Source organism: Salmo salar, chromosome ssa04 (genome assembly GCF_905237065.1).
Source record: "Salmo salar chromosome ssa04, Ssal_v3.1, whole genome shotgun sequence".
Classification (NCBI taxonomy): domain Eukaryota; kingdom Metazoa; phylum Chordata; class Actinopteri; order Salmoniformes; family Salmonidae; genus Salmo; species Salmo salar.
This window is the reverse complement of record NC_059445.1, coordinates 46,311,379-46,330,131: the sequence shown is the minus strand read 5'-3', so window position 1 is coordinate 46,330,131 and position 18,753 is coordinate 46,311,379. Positions and strand designations below refer to the sequence as shown.

Below are 18,753 nucleotides of genomic sequence, written 5' to 3'. Positions count from 1 at the left end.
TTGACTAGGCCATTCCAAAACTTCAATTGTTTTGCTTTTTATCCATTTTCATGTAGACTTGATTGTGTGTTTTCGAACGTTGTCTTGCTGCATGACCCAGCTGTATTTCAGCTTCAGCTCAGCTCAGCTCAGAATGGCCTGACATTCTCCAGTAGAATTCTTTGATACAGAGCAGTAGCCATGGTTCCTTCAGTTAAGGCAAGTGGCCCAGGTCCTGATGCAGCAAAACATTCCCAAACAATCCCACTACCACCACCATGCTTGTCCGTTGGTATGAGGTTCTTACTGTGGAATGCAGTGTTTGGTTTTCGCCAGACATAATGGGACCCATGTCATCCAAAAAGTTGACTCAAGTTTGCCAAATTACTCATTCTGATATTCTTAATTGTTTTTATTTTTTATTTATTATGTGTGTTTTGTATTGCTAGGTATTATTACTGCAATGTTGGAGCAAGAAACACAAGCATTTCGCTGCACCTGCAATAACATCTGCAAATCTGAGTATGCGACCAATAAACTTTAACTTCATAGCGCTTGTAAGGAAACAAGCGGAAGACAGAGATGACTACCTAGCTAATTATACTGAACAAAAATATAAATGCAACATGCGATAATTTCTATGATTTTACTGATTTTACAGTTCATATAAGGAAATCAGTCAATTGAAGTAAATTAATTAGGCCCTAATCTATGGATTTCACATGACTGGGCAGGGGCCCACCCACTGGGGAGCTAGGCCCAGCCAATCAGAATGAGTTTTTTCCCACAAAAGAGATTTATTACAGACAGAAATACTCCTCAGTTTCATCAGCTGCCTGGGTGGCTGGTCTCAGACGATCCCGCAGGTCAAGAAGCCAGATGTGGATGTCCTAGGCTGGCGTGGTTACACGTGGTCTGCGGTTGTGAGGCCGGTTGGACGTACTTCCAAATTATCTAATGATCTATTATTATCTACATTGGAGGGATGCCAATTACACGCTCCCTCAAAACTTCAGACATCTGTGGCATTGTGTTGTGTGACAAAACTGTACATTTTAGAGTGGCCTTTTATTTCCCCCAGCACAAGGTGCACCTGTGTAATAATGATGCTTTTTTTATCAGCTTCTTGATATGACACACCTGTCAGGTGGATGGATTATCTTGGCAAAGGAGAAATGCTCACTAACAGGGATGTAAACAACAGAAATAAGCTTTTCATGCGTATGGACAATTTCTGACATCTTTCATTTCAGCTCATGAAACATGGGACCAACACTTTACATGTTGCTTTTATACTTTTGTTCAGTGTATATAGCTATCTGCATCTCCGAACACGTGTGCAAACAGAAGACGGACGCAACAAACATGTTGTCACTGAAAAATATTGTGGTCTTTATGCTTTTAGAATTGCACCGCAATTGAGAATCGATTCATGTTTAGATGGCTGCCAATTCACGCTGCTTTGGCTGCCAATTCACCTCAATTCACATGTAAGGTCCTTGGACTTTAAAAAGTAAGCCTAACGTTAGGCTTCTTTAGTCCATTATTGGGTTAGGTCTAGATAAACACTTTCATTGTCTGCAGAATTTTTAAAATCCATGTCGTTGAAAGAATAAAACAATGTTCAATAGTCAAATCAATTTGCGTATACAGTGCATTCGGAAAGTATTCAGACCCCTTGACTTTTTCCACATTTTGTGACCTTAAAACCTTATTCTAAAATGCATTAAATCATTTGTCTTCCTCATCAATCACATAATACCCCATAATGACAAAGCGAAAATAGGTTTTTAGAAATGTTTGTAAATGTATAAAAAATAAAAAACAGAAACACCTTATTTAGATAGGTATTCAGAGCCTTTGCTGTGAGACAAAATTGAACTCAGGTGCATCCTGTTTCCATTGATCGTCCTTGACGTTTCTACAACTTGATTGGAGTCCACCTGTGGTAAATTGAATTGACTGGACACGATTTGGATATGCACACACCTGTCTATATGAGGTCCTGCAGTTGACAATGCATGTCAGAGCAAAAACCAAGCCACGAGGTCGAAGGACTTGTCCGTAGAGCTCCGAGACAGGATTGTGTCGAGGCACAGATCTGGGGAAGGGTACCAAAAAATGTCTGCAGGATTGAAGGTCCCCAAGAGCACAATGGCCTCCATCATTCTTAAATGGAAGAAGTTTGGAACCACCAAGACTCTTCCTAGAGCTGGCCGCCCGGCCAAACTGAGGAATCGGAGGAGAAGGGCTTTGGTCAGGGAGGTGACCAAGACCCGAAGGTTACTCTGACAGAGCTCCAGAGTTCCTCTGTGGAGATGGGAGAACCTTTCAGAAGGACAACCAGCACTCTACCAATCAGGCCTTTATGGTAGAGTGGCCAGACGGAAGCCACTCCTCAGGAAAAGCCACATGACAGCCCGCTTGGAGTTTGCCAAAAGGCATCTAAAGGACTCTCAGACCATGAGAAACAAGATTCTCTGGTCTGATGAAACCAAGATTGAACTCTTTGGCCTGAATGCCAAGTGTCACGTCTGGAGAAAACCTTGCACCATCCCTACAGTGAAGCATGGTGATGGCAGCATCGTGCTGTGGCAATGTTTTTCAGCGGCAGGGACTGGGAGACTAGCCAGGATTGGGGGAAAGATGAACGGAGCAAAGTACAGAGAGATCCATGATGAAAACCTGCTTCAGAGCACTCAGGACCTCAGACTGGGGCGAAGGTTAATCTTCCAACAGGACAACGACCCTAAGCACACAGACAAGACAACTCAGGAGTGGCTTCAGGACAAGTCTCTGAATGTCCTTGAGTGGCCCAGCCAGAGCCCGGACTTGAACCGTATCAAACATCTATAGAGAGACCTGAAAATAGCTGTGCAGCAACGCTCCCCATCCAACCTCAGAGTTTGAGAGGATCTGCAGAGAAGAATGGGAGAAACTCCCCAAATACAGGTGTGCCAAGCTTGTAGTGTCATATCCAAGAAGATTCAAGGCTGTAATCGCTGCCAAAGGTGCTTCAACAAAGTACTGAGTAAAGGGTCTGAATACTTATGTAAATGTGATATTTCAGGGGGTTTTTCTACATTTGCTAACATTTCTAAAAACCTGTTTTTGCTTTGTCATTATGGGGTGACGTGTGCAGATTGTTGTGGGGGAAAAAAACATTAAAATCATTTTAGAATAAGGCTGTAATCAAGGGGTCTGAATACTTTCAAATGCACTGTATATGAGAACTAAAAACCCAATGAAGATATGAGAAAGGGTTCATGTATCAAGATTATGCCTGTGGCAGGGTCAGAATACCGCTTTGAATTTTGCCCCCCTATGAGACCCAAATTTACCCTTTACTCATTTTGAGGTTTGGATGAGGCACTAACTGACCAGGCATTGACTAAATGTTCATGACAAAAAGTTTTCCTCCTCAGGACTTGGGGTCGAGAGGAGGGGGATTCTCGCTCAGTTAATTGCGAAATAACAGAATGTAGGCAACAATGGGCGCTAACTAAAATGAGTTCTGTGATTATCCTTGTAGAATAAAGGCGACAAGGCTCACTAATTAGGAGCTGTGGCACTGAGTCAGTCTTCGTGCGCGGGTGTGTAGAGGTTGTGGGGCCGGCAGGCAGGCGACAGGCGCCGGTGCCTGGACAAAGGACTGTCTGCTGCTGGGTAGCAAGGATTCCAAAGTCCCAGTCCCCGCGAAACTCCCTGCCGCGACGCTTAACCCCTTCACTAGACGGTGCCATTTCCGTCAACTCTCTCTCTCTCTCTGTCACACACACCGTTTTAAGATCAGGCTTATGACAGTATATGATTATTTTCACATTCGTCAACATGCTTGCAACCTTTTTGCTTTTTTTATGTCTTAGGCTACAGATAAAAAAGAAAGTGGTGCGTTGCAACGTTAAGCCTATTTGAACATAAACATCACCTTTGAATATCAATTTCCAATATATTGAACGACATTGACTTCTAATTTGTAGGCTACAGTTTTAACTCTGGAAATAGGAACGACTAAATATGTTGTTTGTGTGTAATAGAAGTATAGAATACTTTTAAAATAACTGGACAGCCTAACTAATATGTTCACTATACAGCCAATAGGGTATGTATAAACAATTACAGATATGGCCCCAATAATACAATGCAAAAGGCAGAAACTCAAAAACTTAAATAAACAATTATGCACTAGGTTTGATAAAAAAAGATTTCGAAATTAAGGTGAGGGAATAATGAAAAATCTAGAAAAATTATGTACATTTTATTATTTATGTGATTTCGTTTCCAATAATGTTTTTGTAGTGTAAGCTAACATTGAGCTAGGCTAGAATTAAAATGTTTATTTAGGCTATGGCTGGGACCATCCGGAGTGAGATATAAAAAATAAAAAATGTACTGACAGATCAATCTGGACTCAGGTGTAGACGAGACCAGGCTGGACACATAGGCCTATGATATACTCGTTTTTAAGAGCTATTGGATTTCAGTATTTAGTCATACATTTGTGAAGACCTCCGTTCTTTTGATGCTGAGGGTGTACTATTTAATCAACAACGGCAGGGGGCAGAACACAATTTATTTTTTGCAATGTTGGGCTTCAACAAAATGTTCCTGAAAATGTTATTGGTAGGTCATATTGAATATTATGATACATTTTAAGATGTATAATTGATTCGATACACCCATCACAGTATTAAAGACACAATATTAAAAGTTGTACTTTTTCTTTATAGTAATTACGGATTACAACTTTGATTTTGGTCAAACTTGTCATGTCAAAACAACTGAAACCCAGGCTTGGTTTGAACCTACTGTTAAACATACAGGGACATATTGGCATTAAAGGAAGGACCTGGTTTGAAAGAATAAAATATACATATATTTTGAATTCTTCCAAAAAGTAAAAATATTGTTTAAACGAACTAATTGCACTCTTAGGCCTGTTATAACCCACCTAAACTCCATAGTTTATCAAAAGTTTGCTTTGATGTTAAAGCTATAGGTGCCAACACAATTGAACATGCAGAAACTGTTGCAATAAAAATATTTGCTCTTATTATCAAGGAATAAAGCCTGTAAGGCATTACGTTTTTCTTTTAATCAAGCCTTTAAATAATCTAATTCCCAAACATGTACTTCACAAGGCAAGCTTATCAATAAACGAAGACAATGAAGTAACTGATACAAAACATCACCTGAACGACACATTCATTTTTATTTAAAGTGTGAGGAGCTCAACAAAAGCATATTAATGCATATTCATTTACCCGAATAAACCAGCACAAAAGATACCAATTGAGCTACCTCTGACGAGGTAGTCTTCAGTGCTGGAGAAAAAGAAACCTGAGTTCCCCTGCCAAATGCACAGTGCTGCGCGTTGTATCGCAAAACAATGTTTCATCAACAGCATCCGAAATCCTTGGGACGTCCCTAACCCTAACACTAACCCTAGCCTTAACCTTAACCCATACCCTTACCTTAACCTTAACCCTTACCCGTACCCTGACCCTAACCTTAATCCTTACCTTAACCATTTTAAAATTCAACTTCAATGGGGTAGGGACGTCCCAAGGATCCCGAATAGCATGGTCCGGAAAGAGTATGCAGGTGGCACGCATTTCCTTCGTATTTCATCTCACTGGCAGGATAAACAGCAATGCATCACAAACATTTGAAACTCATTCGGTTAACAACAAACGGTAAATAGTGTTCATGTACAATGTATTTCCATGTAAAAGGGGAAATTATAAATGCAACAAGTTGAAATCTAAGTAGTATATACACGCCAATGTACAGATTTGAATAAATTAATAACAAGTTGCGTATTATTTTATCCTTACAGTATATTTACAGAATTGCTTTTCTTGGAAACATAAATAATTAAATCAGATTAATGTTTCATGTTGTGAGTTACAACCGTCTTTCCAAAACAGCTTCAGAAACCAGTTTAACTGTGTCTTCTTTCCATCCCTTTTGAAATCTATTGTAATGTATTTTTGGGGTGTAGCTTTATTCTTATCAATAGCCTAGTGGACCGCCCCAACATCCTCTGTTCATCCTCCGTTCCTCCTTCAGGGGCCGAGATGCTCTCCAGACACATGTAGTAGCCTACACTGACGTAAAAAATGAATCTATATCACCAATAGTATGTCATTTGATGAAGTCACCTCGTCAGCCCATAGCCACCCATCTCACTCTCAGCACAACTGTGTATATAGCCCGACAGAATCATGTCAAATATACCTTGAATGAACAGGTGGTTTTGGTCACTTTGGAGCGTCAATGGCAGGAGACATTTCTCTGGGTTGTTCCAGTCCTCTGACCAGCCTCTGTATATTTTGCAGTTCGTTAGTGGAATCCTTCTTAGATGTTTTGGGGGACGCCGTCCTCTGGCTGCCCGCTTTGTGGCTGTGGTGCTCAGATACAGGACTTGTTTCTCTGCTGCCTGATTTGGACAGGTCGGATGGTGCGTTGATGCTGCCCGGCAGCCCTGTGGTGAGCAGGTTTGTGCTTGAAGGAATAGATGTGGGCATCTGATAAGGGTTGAACCGCAGCCGTGGTCGGGAGGTGGTGAGGAAAGGGTTTCTGCCCAATGTGGAGGCTGCCGTGCAGGCGGGGAGGGCCGAGGCCGCAGCAGCCGCAGCTGCCATGTAGGTGTATGGATACGGGAACAATCCTCCAAAAGGTGGCATCGAAATTCCCTGTGTTCAAAAAATGATGGTGTTATTATACATGCACAAATGCTATAAAGACAGAATTCCAGGCCTGTCATTCTTCTTCGATATGCATGGATGGTTTTTGTTGAACGTTTACCCTGAAAACCTTTTAGAGTTACATTTTTGTCTCTCTTTCTCTGCTTCATCGATAACTGTAGCCTACAGGCTAATCAAATAATATAATATACTACTATTACAAAAGTAGGCCTATATCTATCCATAACTTAAAAAAGATATATTATTATGTTCTCAATAAAATCAAAAAAGTAATCCACAAAGTCCCAATTTTGTTTGGAATAACACAATATAGGCGGCTTTATTCATTCTCCATAAAGTCATACATCTACATTAAATATACTGAATTTATTTATTATGAATGCAATTGAAAGTGATGCTAAAAAGACGCTTCAATTGCAGAAGTTTGTGCAGGAAAACTCATAGAAATATAAAGTGTTCCTCAGCTATATCTATTGTGGTGTAATTCATTGTTGGGAAGACATTATTATTATTAGGCCTGCATGCATTGGTGATGTCATGCATGCTTGTCTGTTGAAATTAGAGTAGAAGTTAACTTTTTACCTGAGATGCTAGCATGTGCTGTGACAGGTGGAACGGGAAGTGACTATGACAGCCCGCGCTTTGAGAGGAGAGGCTTCCGTTTTCCAGGCCATTCGCTCCAGAAACAGATGTCAACAGATGCCCCATACCCATGGTGGAGAATGCCCCTGGTGCCATCGCAAACTGTCCGGGGTGGAACAACATTTGTCCCGTATTCAAAGGGTTAAAGAACTGTTGACTGTGCAAACCAGAAAAGGCCAGACTCTGCAGGTGACTCGCGCTAAAGTGTGATGGGCTCTCCGTCTGTACCATCAGAGGAGAAAACCCATCTTTCACCCCACTGATGCCCCCACTATCCGTGTCGTTCTTTGTAGGTTCCGTCTCTTTGCGGTGCTTATGATCTAACTTGTCCTTTTCAAGATTTCGAATACTGAACACAGAGTCGCTCTCTTTCCTTGAATCCAGGTAGTCGCTCTTTTTTTCCAGAAGAATCCTATCCCTCACTCTGTTATCGCCTTTAGGGCTGAGAGGAGAGGTTGGTTCCGGCCCGGGGCTGCTGGCTGCGATGGAGCGCTCCTCCTGTGGGTCAAGCTCCTGATCGCTATCAGTGCAGTTCTTGTCGTCTGTAAAACATTATGTCAAACTTCCATTAAAATATCGACATTTTATGATACAATATAATATAAGGTTTTTAAAAACTCTCAAGTCTAACTTAAAGGCTTTGGATAGCCTATAGCACAAGTAAAGCAAAACTAACTAAAGGCTATGATGTGTATGTCTAGACTATGTATAGCTTCCAGTATGCTAAAACCATTTAATATCACAACCAGCACATGCGTGGCATTACTTTATATATTATTTGAAGGAAGGAGTCGTGATTTAGTGTTAACATTCATTTCCTAACCACTTCCCTTCTGCTCGTAAAAACGTTTGGTTCGCTGGTAAGATCGGCATACATTTTGTTTTAAAGTCGTTCTATAAAGCTTCCGCAGTTGAACTATAGGCCATTGTTTAGTGCTTGGTTGATAATCGAATGCATAACTGTCGAATAATGATCTGAAAAGCATACTACAGTAATCAAGGGGCTGAATGTTTATGGAGCTGTCAGTAGATGGCGCCTTGGATCAAGTTACACTGATGCATGAAGCCTCGCTTTCATGTTCTACAGAGATATGGATACGTAAAATAGTATACTGTGGATAAATAAATAATCGTGTCTGCTATTGTTTCTCCTTTTAATTTATTCAATATTATTTTATGTTGTACCACACGTTTATACATTCTACTTAACTCTAAACCAATGTCACAACTGAGCACATAGCAAGTACAGATTTATCCACTTTCTCGCGTTTTCTTTTCTCTTACAAATATGATTTTTCTCTCTTATCCAATTGTAAACCACCCAATTATCCTCAGGCTAATGACACATAATAACAACCTTCAGGTTTGTACCCATTTGTGTTTATCAATTCTTAATTACTGGCATCTTCATAATGACCAATTTGGTGGACACGAAAAGTAATGTAAACAATGCTTTATGAGCAGTCTTACCTCGACTGTTTCGGTTGAACCTCAGTGGACTAGTTACATGTCCCAGTGGAGAATGAACCGAGTCCCCTCCGGTGGTTTGTTCAAAGGAGGAGTCATCTGAGTCGGCACAGTCCCTGTCCCCTTTAAGGTCCCGGTCCTCATACATGCTCAGCGATGGAAGGGTTAACTGCTTCCTGCAGACCGGACTGAGATTAGTTAATGCATCTGTATTTTGATCAAATCACTACACAATAATGCTCGGTCTGCAAATTATTGTTGTTTATCCCAATGGGACAATTATTTTCAATTTATGGTCATATTTTCAGGTTAATCTTTTTTAATTCAATATCGAATAAAATAATATACCTCTTTTCCCGTCGACCATTTCCCGTGTCTCTGAACCCTTTAGCAAATGGGTTGTGATCAATTTTGAGTTGTGTGATCTGTAGAGAAAACGAGAGTGCACGGCATCAACAATGACATCCTGAAAAGACTGAAATGTATTTAAAATGTACTATTCTTGGCCTACCACTAATAACAATAATAATAATAATAATAATACTGATGCCATCGATAAGCAAACTGATTAATCAATAAGCATTATTGATGGAATAATATTTGTAACAATAGCAATGTTATGGTGCTGGGGACTGCTGTGCTTGTTATCTCGTGCGCTCTAGAGGCAAGACAAGCATCTCTGTTGATGAAGTGTAATTACTAAAGCTTATCAATTATTCATTATTCTTCTTAAAGGAAAGTGATGTCATTTTCTCAGAAACTGAACGCTACTTTTTATTGAAAGCTACTTTTTAAACTTTAATTGCACACATTCACGGCCTTGTTAATTTAGGAACAATACTATTCGTTCATGTATTCATTTCCGTCTGTCCTTTTGAGTTTTTAGAAGCTGTGTGTGTTCATGCTTTGCGTTAGTGGATTGCATGCTTTGATTGTTCAGAACTGTGTTGGAGTCTTCATGCAGTAGCCCAAGGACATAGTGAGGATAAGTGCCTTCTAATCGATTGTGACTCTGTACCATACATTTAATGATACCAACAAGCCCACTAGGCCTTCAACATGTACTCCAATTAACATCAACAGCGAGGGCTTGCTATAGCCAACATTAGGCATATAAAATAAGTTATTGAGACTAGAACATTCCACATGAAAGTTAACTGACACCTCAGGTGCAACTATCAGCATATGTGTGTGTGTGTTACACACACACACACACACACACACACACACACACACACACACACACACACACACACACACACACACACACACACACACACCATAAGTTAAAAAAAACCTCAAACATAAATAGAACAGGCCTGATTTTGAATACACAACAGTGAATACACAACAGTGAATACACAACTGTGTTTACACATCCAGCAGTCAATATTCAATATTCTAACATTTAAAATAGGCGTTTCGCATATTATTTTCTGGTAAAGCTTACCTTGTCATTCTGATATGCAGTGACAGCGATAAAATCTGTCTCTGGAAAAACATATGTCCGGAAGGTGCTGTAAGGGAGCTTCAGAATGTCGTTGGCCCTCACGATATGAAATCTGGGCTGGTATTTATGCATCGAATTCAGGATAGTCTGAGAATGCAAAGAAACAGAAAATATGTTCAGGTGATCATGCTGATACACGTTTTGGTTTGAACTGAGATGATGATGACAATAACAATGATGATTTCTTTGATTTGTTGGCACTTGTATTTCTTGTGTTATTGCAGGGAACTTATGCATTCCACCGAAACACACACTGTGTTAATAAGGCATTATTAATTTCTATAGGCCGATGATTTCCTCTACAGTGAAATAAAACAAATATAGGCCTACTACAAAAGTTGGTATACTATTTCGAGCGTTTACGCTGACAATGCAGACTGACCCAATGTTTTGCATTGGGCACAGCCCCTAACATCCACGTTCTAATGTGGAACTAACGATTCTGATTATGCCTTATCATTAGCCTTATTACATGTATAGGCCTATATAAACCCGTTTCGTGGGATTATACATTTATGAAACCTTTTGTCAAATGTTTTACTGCACTATTGTCAATTAATATTAACCTATGAAGGATTTGCAACATCTTTGAAAATGTTTCAAAGACTTCATAAATGCGTAGGTTATGTAGGCTAAAACATGGTTATGAAATCAACAGCTATTGTAACACTTTGCCTACTTTGATTCGTCATAACCTGCATGAGACATGCAAAAAAACGGAAAGAGCAGGCAACAATAACTGAATTACTGTTTATGTTATTGCTTTTGCATGTAAGTATTGGGTGAGTATCTGCTACCATTTCAAAGCGCCCCACTTGCAATCTTTTTATCAATTCAAGAGAGATCAAGTCTGCCCTATGTCTTTGACCTGGTTCTAGCTACTTGACTTAACTGCAAACTTTGTCACTCTGCTCCGCACCAAAATATACCACGAATGAAATATTTTTAAAGACAATAAATCAAATCTGATCCACTGTTGTTTAGCCTTAAAACTATTTTGGAGATGCATGGTGGGTTAGTGTTGTCCTGTCAATGTTTTTGTGATATTCTAATGCATCATTTTGCATTGTCGTTGGTTATCAATAAATGTTAAATCATTTATCAACTGATGTTATAGCCACCAAAAACATTACAAATATAGATTATTCTAGGCCTACTATTGACGTCATAATAATATGTACCATAATTACATTAGGTCTAGGCCCTACATAGAATCCAAAATCCTTTATGTGCGTCTACAAAATAGCAGGAACATCCGCAACATCGACATTGAACCCTTGTCAATAGCCCGGGATAGTTTTACACAAAAGGCAAATTCATCTTTAATCGAAGCATCATGAAATTAAATCAAGAAATGACGTACAAATCCATGCTTGTCGGAGATATTATTAGTCAACTTGAGTTTATGAAATGCAACAGGCTTCGCCATCCACTGCTCCCCTGTGGCAGGACTGTCCGGATGGATGTACATTCGTTTGGGCATCTCCGGGTCGGCTTTCCCAGCTACCATCCAACGCGAGTTGTGGAACTTGTAGCGGCAGTCGTCAGCAGAGACTATATCCATTAGAAGGATATACTTGGCTTTCTTATCAAGCCCATTGACACGAACTTTGAATGGGGGAAACATCCTCCTGCAATAGAGTAAAACAAGAGTGAACACACGGGGCCTGTCAATCATCTGGCATAAAATCATGGCATTCGAAAAATAATAATATTTGGATTTTATGCACCTTGATTGTACTATACCTAATTGTAAACATATGATATTTCTAATTGTTTCTTTGAGAAGAAAATATAGGTTATCTAAAGTACTGACTAAACCGAGGGGGTGTTGGCTACACGAAAATGTCTACGGGCACGCCTTGGAATTCAGCACAAAAGTTCGCATATATAGCCTAACCACACCACTTACTCTTTTCATCTTCAAACACACTTGTTTCGACACATGCATGCATTGTTTGTTTGATTGAATTTGTTCATTAGTTTGTTATTATCGTGTTAGGCCTATCCCTATAATGTGTGAACAGTAGCCTATGCTTATCCTAAATCACTCAATAGACAGACTTTCATAAACAGTCCAATTTCGTTAATTAGGGGTGCAATGTAAATATAGATCTGTGTTTTTGAAGACAATAGTTGGCTACTAATGCAGTAGCCTAGGAACCTACAAATCTCTCATAAATATTTAAAATCCTATTCGGCAGCACCAGCGACACCGCCTTCTGGATTACTATTACTTGATCAAGTATGACTATCACTATGAGTGATTAATTTATAACCATTTCCTAATAAAATAAACTTACTCAGCAGTGCACATAACATTGCCTATAATATGCACGCATAACAGTAGCCTAAATAAACGGAAGCATGTCTTTACCTTCCTGATTTCGTAATAACCATCTCGGTTCCTATTTTGTGAAATTGGTCCCACAAATCCTTGGCCTCCAGGTTGACTTTTGGGTCGTCCTCCACCTCTTCCTCCGGCTCCAAGCTCTTGAGGGAGCGGAGGTGAGCCGCTTGATGGTGATGACCCAACGCCGCGTGGAGTCCCGCTTCCGCGGCTCCAGATAAAGCATGGCCTGATAGAGGTTTGGTGAGAGCGCCGTGAGACAACGTCAGTCCAGGGAAAAAGGAAGGCTGTGCAGCTGCAAGGAAGGCTGACATAGGAAAGTCGGTCGGCCGGTGAGCGTGGAAAGGGTGATAAGCCATGGCAGTCCCTGTGTAAACTGGATCTCTCATCGGTGCATTCAAAAATTGATATAGAATGATTATACGCTATTTATGTCCACCCTCAGTAGACGTAGCCTATTGGTGTGTGTATCCAAAAGACAGATGTCTTCGTAAATCGAGCAGAAATATAAAAGTAGTTTCGCGAGCTCAACCAAGAGCGAATGCGTCCCAGACGTCTCTAACAGACCGAGGGAAGAAATGAGTGTACTGCTACTCCTGATGCTCGGTTCCCACACAGCACCGTGATAATATCCGTCGAAGAGACGGCATCGACACCTCGAGAGTAGAGCTGGGCTTCGCTTATTCACCCAAGTAACTTTCGGAAAAAGAAAATCACTCTTTACTCGGATAGGGAGTTCGAATTGAGAGGTCTTGCTCTGACCACCGTGGTATTGTGACTGTCTAACATGTCTCTCCTCCCTGGATCCCGACACTAATGAACCAAGCCCACTTGATTGCCGATTTTACGCTTTCCGGACCAATTGTGGAGCTCTATAGGCGTGGTTTTGACAGCTTCGGCCAAGATCCGTAAGGGAGGGTGGGGGCTAAAAGGTGTCGGAAGCATTAGCAGTAAGAAAACATGTCAACAGAATAAAATATTAACCAATGACATAGTAAAGATCTGGAAATCCCTCCCCCAAACTACGAATCGAGCACCAGGGCTGGCTTTTGCTGCACGGCCGGTGAAGAGGACGGATCCTCCGACTGCTTAGTCGTTTCGTGAAGCTTTCACACCGTGGGGGGGACTAGCCTATAGAGCCTATACATACTATCTCAAATCTCGACTGGGTTGAAATTATTCGGTCAGTAAAACCTGATTTGAAAACATGGCATTCATAGGGCTACTTATGAACGAGTCTGTAAATAAAACAACAGCTATTATCCCTACAAAACCTTTTGTATCGAAGCGAATGTCTCAGCGCTGGCTGGTAAACAGACCGCTGCTAGGCTACTACAATGCCTTGCTACCTGGCCTACAATTTGGTTGTGTTTTAAAAAGTAGACTACTGAGTCTACTTTATGGCGTGTTTTGATGATGCGCTGTTGCACTTTTATAACGTTGTAATAGGCTATATTAATATTCATAAACAACATATTTATAACTATGCTATTGATATGTGCCTTTCACTAGCAACACATTGATCATTTAACAGCAAATACATGTAGCCTACAACTTACAAATAAAAACATTTGTTTCATGGATTCATAGCCTATATCGAAGCACAGAAAAATAGCGATTTGAAGCGGTGAGAGAGCTTGTTGTCTCGGAGAGATGCATACAGTTAAAACGGAGCTGAGGCGAAGAGGGCTTATATCTTTGAGGAGTTATCATGAGTAATTCAATCGAACGGAAATGCCTTCATCCTCGAAACAGACAAATTTAAGATAAGGATACGTTTTTTTAATATTATTATTTTCACGAATCTACGGAAGTAGCCTATTATGGGCTACACTACTTTTTCAGCAATTTACGAAGTTCTTTACCATAGCCTACAGAATGTATCCAACATTGACACAAACAACATTGACTATTCTAAACAATAGCATATCATATAATTTAAGCCGGAAAGAGTTTATGAATAGACAGTGGTAGGCTATGTTAGACGATTTGTCGGGAATCGCAAGTAGGCTACTGCTCCTCAGACTGCGTTATCCAAGATGGAAACGGGCGATTTTGTCAAACTTCACATACTATCGTTGTGTGTGATTCCCGTGTAGCGATATAACTTTCTCCAAATACCATTGTGTATACCTTTAAGATGTCCATTCGCAGATCATTGATTAAGTGGGACTACGTTTGTTAAGGAGCTCTTGGCGCCAGTCTGCTGGCGTCCCACAATAAGAACCCTCTCCTGTCACTTCATATTTACCCCCAAATCTTCAAACAGCGTGCTCCAATCCCCTCTACATTCCATCCAAGGCTGCAGCCCATGATAGATCTCCAACTTCGGATTTCCTGCACTAGACACATATATGCGGTAGTTTAGCTATACTTATTGATTCGAATACAGAATTTTAATGAATGACGGACGAGGTGCAGGTGCAGTTGCAGGTTTAGTGCGCGATTACGTGGATACTAAGTTCCCAGACTCAACCCAAGCTTTAAACACATTCAAAATTCTGCTGAATACACCGCACCGCTGTCATAATGGTGAGACTTAATAAGAACTCTCATAAACGTTAATGCAATATCTTTTCAGTTTAGAGCCTATTTTCTTTATATTTTGGTGTAAAATTGTTGATCTGAGAGTATCTAATTTTGAAATAATTGTCTCTTGTTTGCATTGAAGAAAATGATAAGATTATCTTATTTTGAAAACATACATTCACACAGAATATATTAGTCTACTAAAAATAGTTTTTACTTTTTTAGTGACGAGGTGACAATTACTTTGCAGAGATAATGACTGTTAAAATTACATTTACAGATCGGTCAAACGATTAGGGGAGAAGAAGTGGAATATGGAAAGTAGGCCTATACACCGTAGGTGTCGATAAGGGTGAATGGATGAGTCCATTGAGATTTTTAAAATGTGTTTCTTGGAGTTAATTTAGTATGACACAACCTTATACGACTATCAAAAATCACCAGACTGGCCTGCAGACGTAAGGCATTCTCACGTGCAACATTGCGTTAGTTTTAAAACCAACAGTAACAGGGAAATAGGGAGGTCAGAAAAGTAATCGATAGTATATTCTTAGTCAGGCAGAATTAGGAAAGTGAAATGCATTCATTTTAACAGAATGCCCGTTTTCATACATTACTTTGCCTGTTGAAGGTGCACACATTTTATTGGAATATGGGCCTATATTGTTTATTTATTAGGCCTAAAACTTTTTATGGCAAACATTTGTTTTAGAAACCTAGCCTACTTAAACTTTGAAATATAACTTCACATTATTCACAAAATGCAATATGATTTTTCAACCAGGCAGGTTCAAACGTTTGGGAAAATGCGTCATTTGCAGAAGGAAAAAATACAACGCATGAAAAACATTTATTTAGTATTCTTTTATTTTTTTTACACTGATTATGATTGGACTACATGTTTGGTTAAGGTTAACGTCCACGCACCTACAGGCTTACATATAACTCTGTCACATGAGGCCAATTATGGGTGCTTGTGTCTACAATTCCCAGACCCACAACATTATAGTTACGGCAGTGTTAGAGCAATGGTAATGCACAATTAGTGTACAGTCTGACGGCAGTTGCTGAAATAAAGTAACAGGAAAAAAACACTATTTAGCTATTATTCTTTTTCACTACCACATTTTGTCCATTAACTAGACTAGCCTACTGCTCCTCCATATTTTGAGCTGTTGAAATGAAAAAGGATTTACCCCGGGTGGAGACAGATAATGAGATCCCATGTAGGCTATATGTCATTCAAGTAATTATATAAACCAAGGCGGACATTATGCTCAATTAATTTGTTTTAGACTTTGTTTTAAAACCCTACGAAATATATAGGTTCGTTGATGGTGTGGCTAGCCTATGAGTTACCTTGGTGAGTGCACAGTTGGACTTTTGTATTTAACTTAACTGTTGATTTGAACTTTAACTTCAATTTAAATCATTTATACTGTTGAGAGCAGTCAGTGGGTGAATTTGTATTTGTGGACATGACACCGAGAATTAGGTGCACAAATCAGTAGCGATATAGCCTAGGCCTATAACCTACCAAAAAGTCTGCATGTACCAGCCAGCACATGTAACAGGCAGCACATGTAAGGTACAGGGCTGTACACTTTAGGCTATATGAGGGGGCATATCCGCATATAAACACCAATTATTTAAAACTGATCGCATACATGTTCACTTTGCCCCCTACCATAATGTATGCTCTTATAAATACGCTTTACATTTCCCTTGAATCTTTTCATCATTCCCCTTCCATCCCTCTCTCTCTCTCTCTCTCTCTCTCTCTCTCTCTCTCTCTCTCTCTCTCTCTCTCTCTCTCTCTCTCTCTCTCTCTCTCTCTCTCTCTCTCTCTCTGCAACTGATCCTCCGCTATATTTATCCTGAGGACTGAGTTCTTGGCGCCAGACCGTTTAAGACCTGTCAGAGTCCCTCATATTTCCCGGTCACATAGCCAAGGCAACTAGTCTCCAAGCCTCAACAAACTCAACCAATCACCTCCTCCCTCTTACGGATGGTCAATGCCCTTCACTGCACTCTTCGCGTCATTCATTCATTCATTCAAATCTGTCTTTAATCTCCTTGCATCACGTCAGTGTTTGGGGGTTTAGCAATTTGCTCTTCGTCGTGGTTGTCTCATCTCATTGACCCCAGTCAGTGGGACTGTCGTTCGGTTCCCTACCCCCGCCAATTCAATATAGGACATGTTGTTCAACATAGGACACTCCAAAGGCCTTGTCCATATTAATACATGCTATTTTAGCTGGAGACTTGAAATGGAATATGGGCTAATTAACCTGCTCAGTTTACCTCACACTCATAAACTCCATAAGGTGATCTTGGCAGAATACTTATCATTAGGTTATCATGTCTGGAGGAGGACACTGGCTCCGCTGGGATCGGGGATGTGGGAATTAAGGCCTAGTTCTGAAGAGCACCTTTCACTTAGGTAACAGGTGGGGGCGCCAAATTAAGGGCCTTTAGGGAATTGAGAAGAAAGACGTTTTTCAATCTAACCCGATGTTTCGCCCTCAAAATATGATCTTTAGACTAAACGTGTATGTATATTCATTTAATTTAGGTGACTATAGAGAGTCATTTGTTTCTTAAAATCTGTAGCATGCTTTTCCCCTTGCCTTGTGGCTGCCATTGCCATCATTATAATGATTGCATTCCCTTATCATTACCTGTAGAGTGGAATTGTGGGCCTGTTTATATCTGTTCAGTAGCCTACTTAGTTATGTGCACCATGCAGTTGAAATTAGTTGACCTAACTATTCGTTTATTTTATTTTCATAAGGAGGGATACACTTTGACTCTTTAATTGAAAACTCTACTCAACTGCCGCATCACTGAGCCGATCGAAAGCAAGAAATGGTTGGTTGATCAAAAACAGGTCTTATTGGGAAGATTAGAGGAATTCATATCAACTCGCTTCTTTGAAACCTAAAAAGCCCTACCACAGTGGATGCTTAAATGTTATGTTCACAGAGAATTTACTGAGTAACCACAGTTTTTAGTTTTTAGAAAAATTGATGACAAAAATAAAGTCAACAAGGAGATTTCGAATCAAATCTATTTTGTGGTAATGGTATATAAGCTCACCAAATGTATATATTTTAACAGTTTACTATAACTGGGTTTACCTGTTCTACTAATCTGATAGGTGCAGACGATCAGCAACATTTAATATAACCTACACCATATGGTGTAAAGTTGCCTATTTGAAAATAACTGAATTAACGAAGTAAATGAATACATTTATCTGTTTGATGACAGCACAAATTAAACAGGAAGGTAGCCTGTTGGTTCAAAGTTAACATCCAGATTATTATTGAAATATGCATGACTTTGATATTTTTAATTATTAGGCCTATTTCTCATCAAACACGTCGAATAACAATTAATACCACGTGCTCTGGCCTCTATTATTAATACGAATAAATTGGTGGTTTATCTTTTACACTAAACTCTTAATAGCTTAATTATAAATTATAAATACAAATATTGTTTTGTAAGTTGTTGATTTATTAAACACTTTTTTACATATAATAATATATATTATTCTACTA

The 18,753-nt window shown here is 39.7% G+C and overlaps 1 protein-coding gene across 2 annotated transcripts; it reads right to left on the bottom strand.

Annotated features, from left to right (window-relative positions):
• Positions 1-5,172: 5,172 nt before the first annotated feature.
• On the bottom strand, positions 5,173-13,916 carry LOC106603270 (T-box transcription factor TBX2b). Of its 2 annotated transcripts, none has more exons than XM_014196692.2 (7): positions 12,686-13,916; positions 11,672-11,939; positions 10,249-10,395; positions 9,147-9,223; positions 8,802-8,986; positions 7,272-7,873; positions 5,173-6,677 (listed from the first exon to the last, which is right to left on the bottom strand). In XM_014196692.2, the coding sequence occupies exons 1-7, from the start codon at positions 13,045-13,047 to the stop codon at positions 6,243-6,245; spliced, it is 2,076 nt and encodes a 691-aa protein (XP_014052167.1). In that variant the 5' UTR covers positions 13,048-13,916; the 3' UTR covers positions 5,173-6,242. The 2 variants fall into 2 exon arrangements, with proteins under 2 accessions (XP_014052167.1, XP_014052168.1); XM_014196693.2 differs by having other exon boundaries at positions 8,802-8,974; positions 12,686-13,913.
• Positions 13,917-18,753: the final 4,837 nt, after the last annotated feature.

What these genes read in the sequence shown, in the direction of transcription:
- LOC106603270 (XM_014196692.2), bottom strand. Translation starts at nt 13,047, where the DNA reads ATGAGAGATCCAGTTTACACAGGGACTGCCATGGCTTATCACCCTTTC. An exon ending in GTTATTACGAAATCAGGAAG is followed by an intron (nt 11,940 to 12,685) that starts GTAAAGACATGC and finishes ACTCTATTGCAG; the next exon opens with GAGGATGTTTCCCCCATTCA. An exon ending in AGCACATGCTAGCATCTCAG is followed by an intron (nt 6,678 to 7,271) that starts GTAAAAAGTTAA and finishes TTTTGAACACAG; the next exon opens with GGAATTTCGATGCCACCTTT.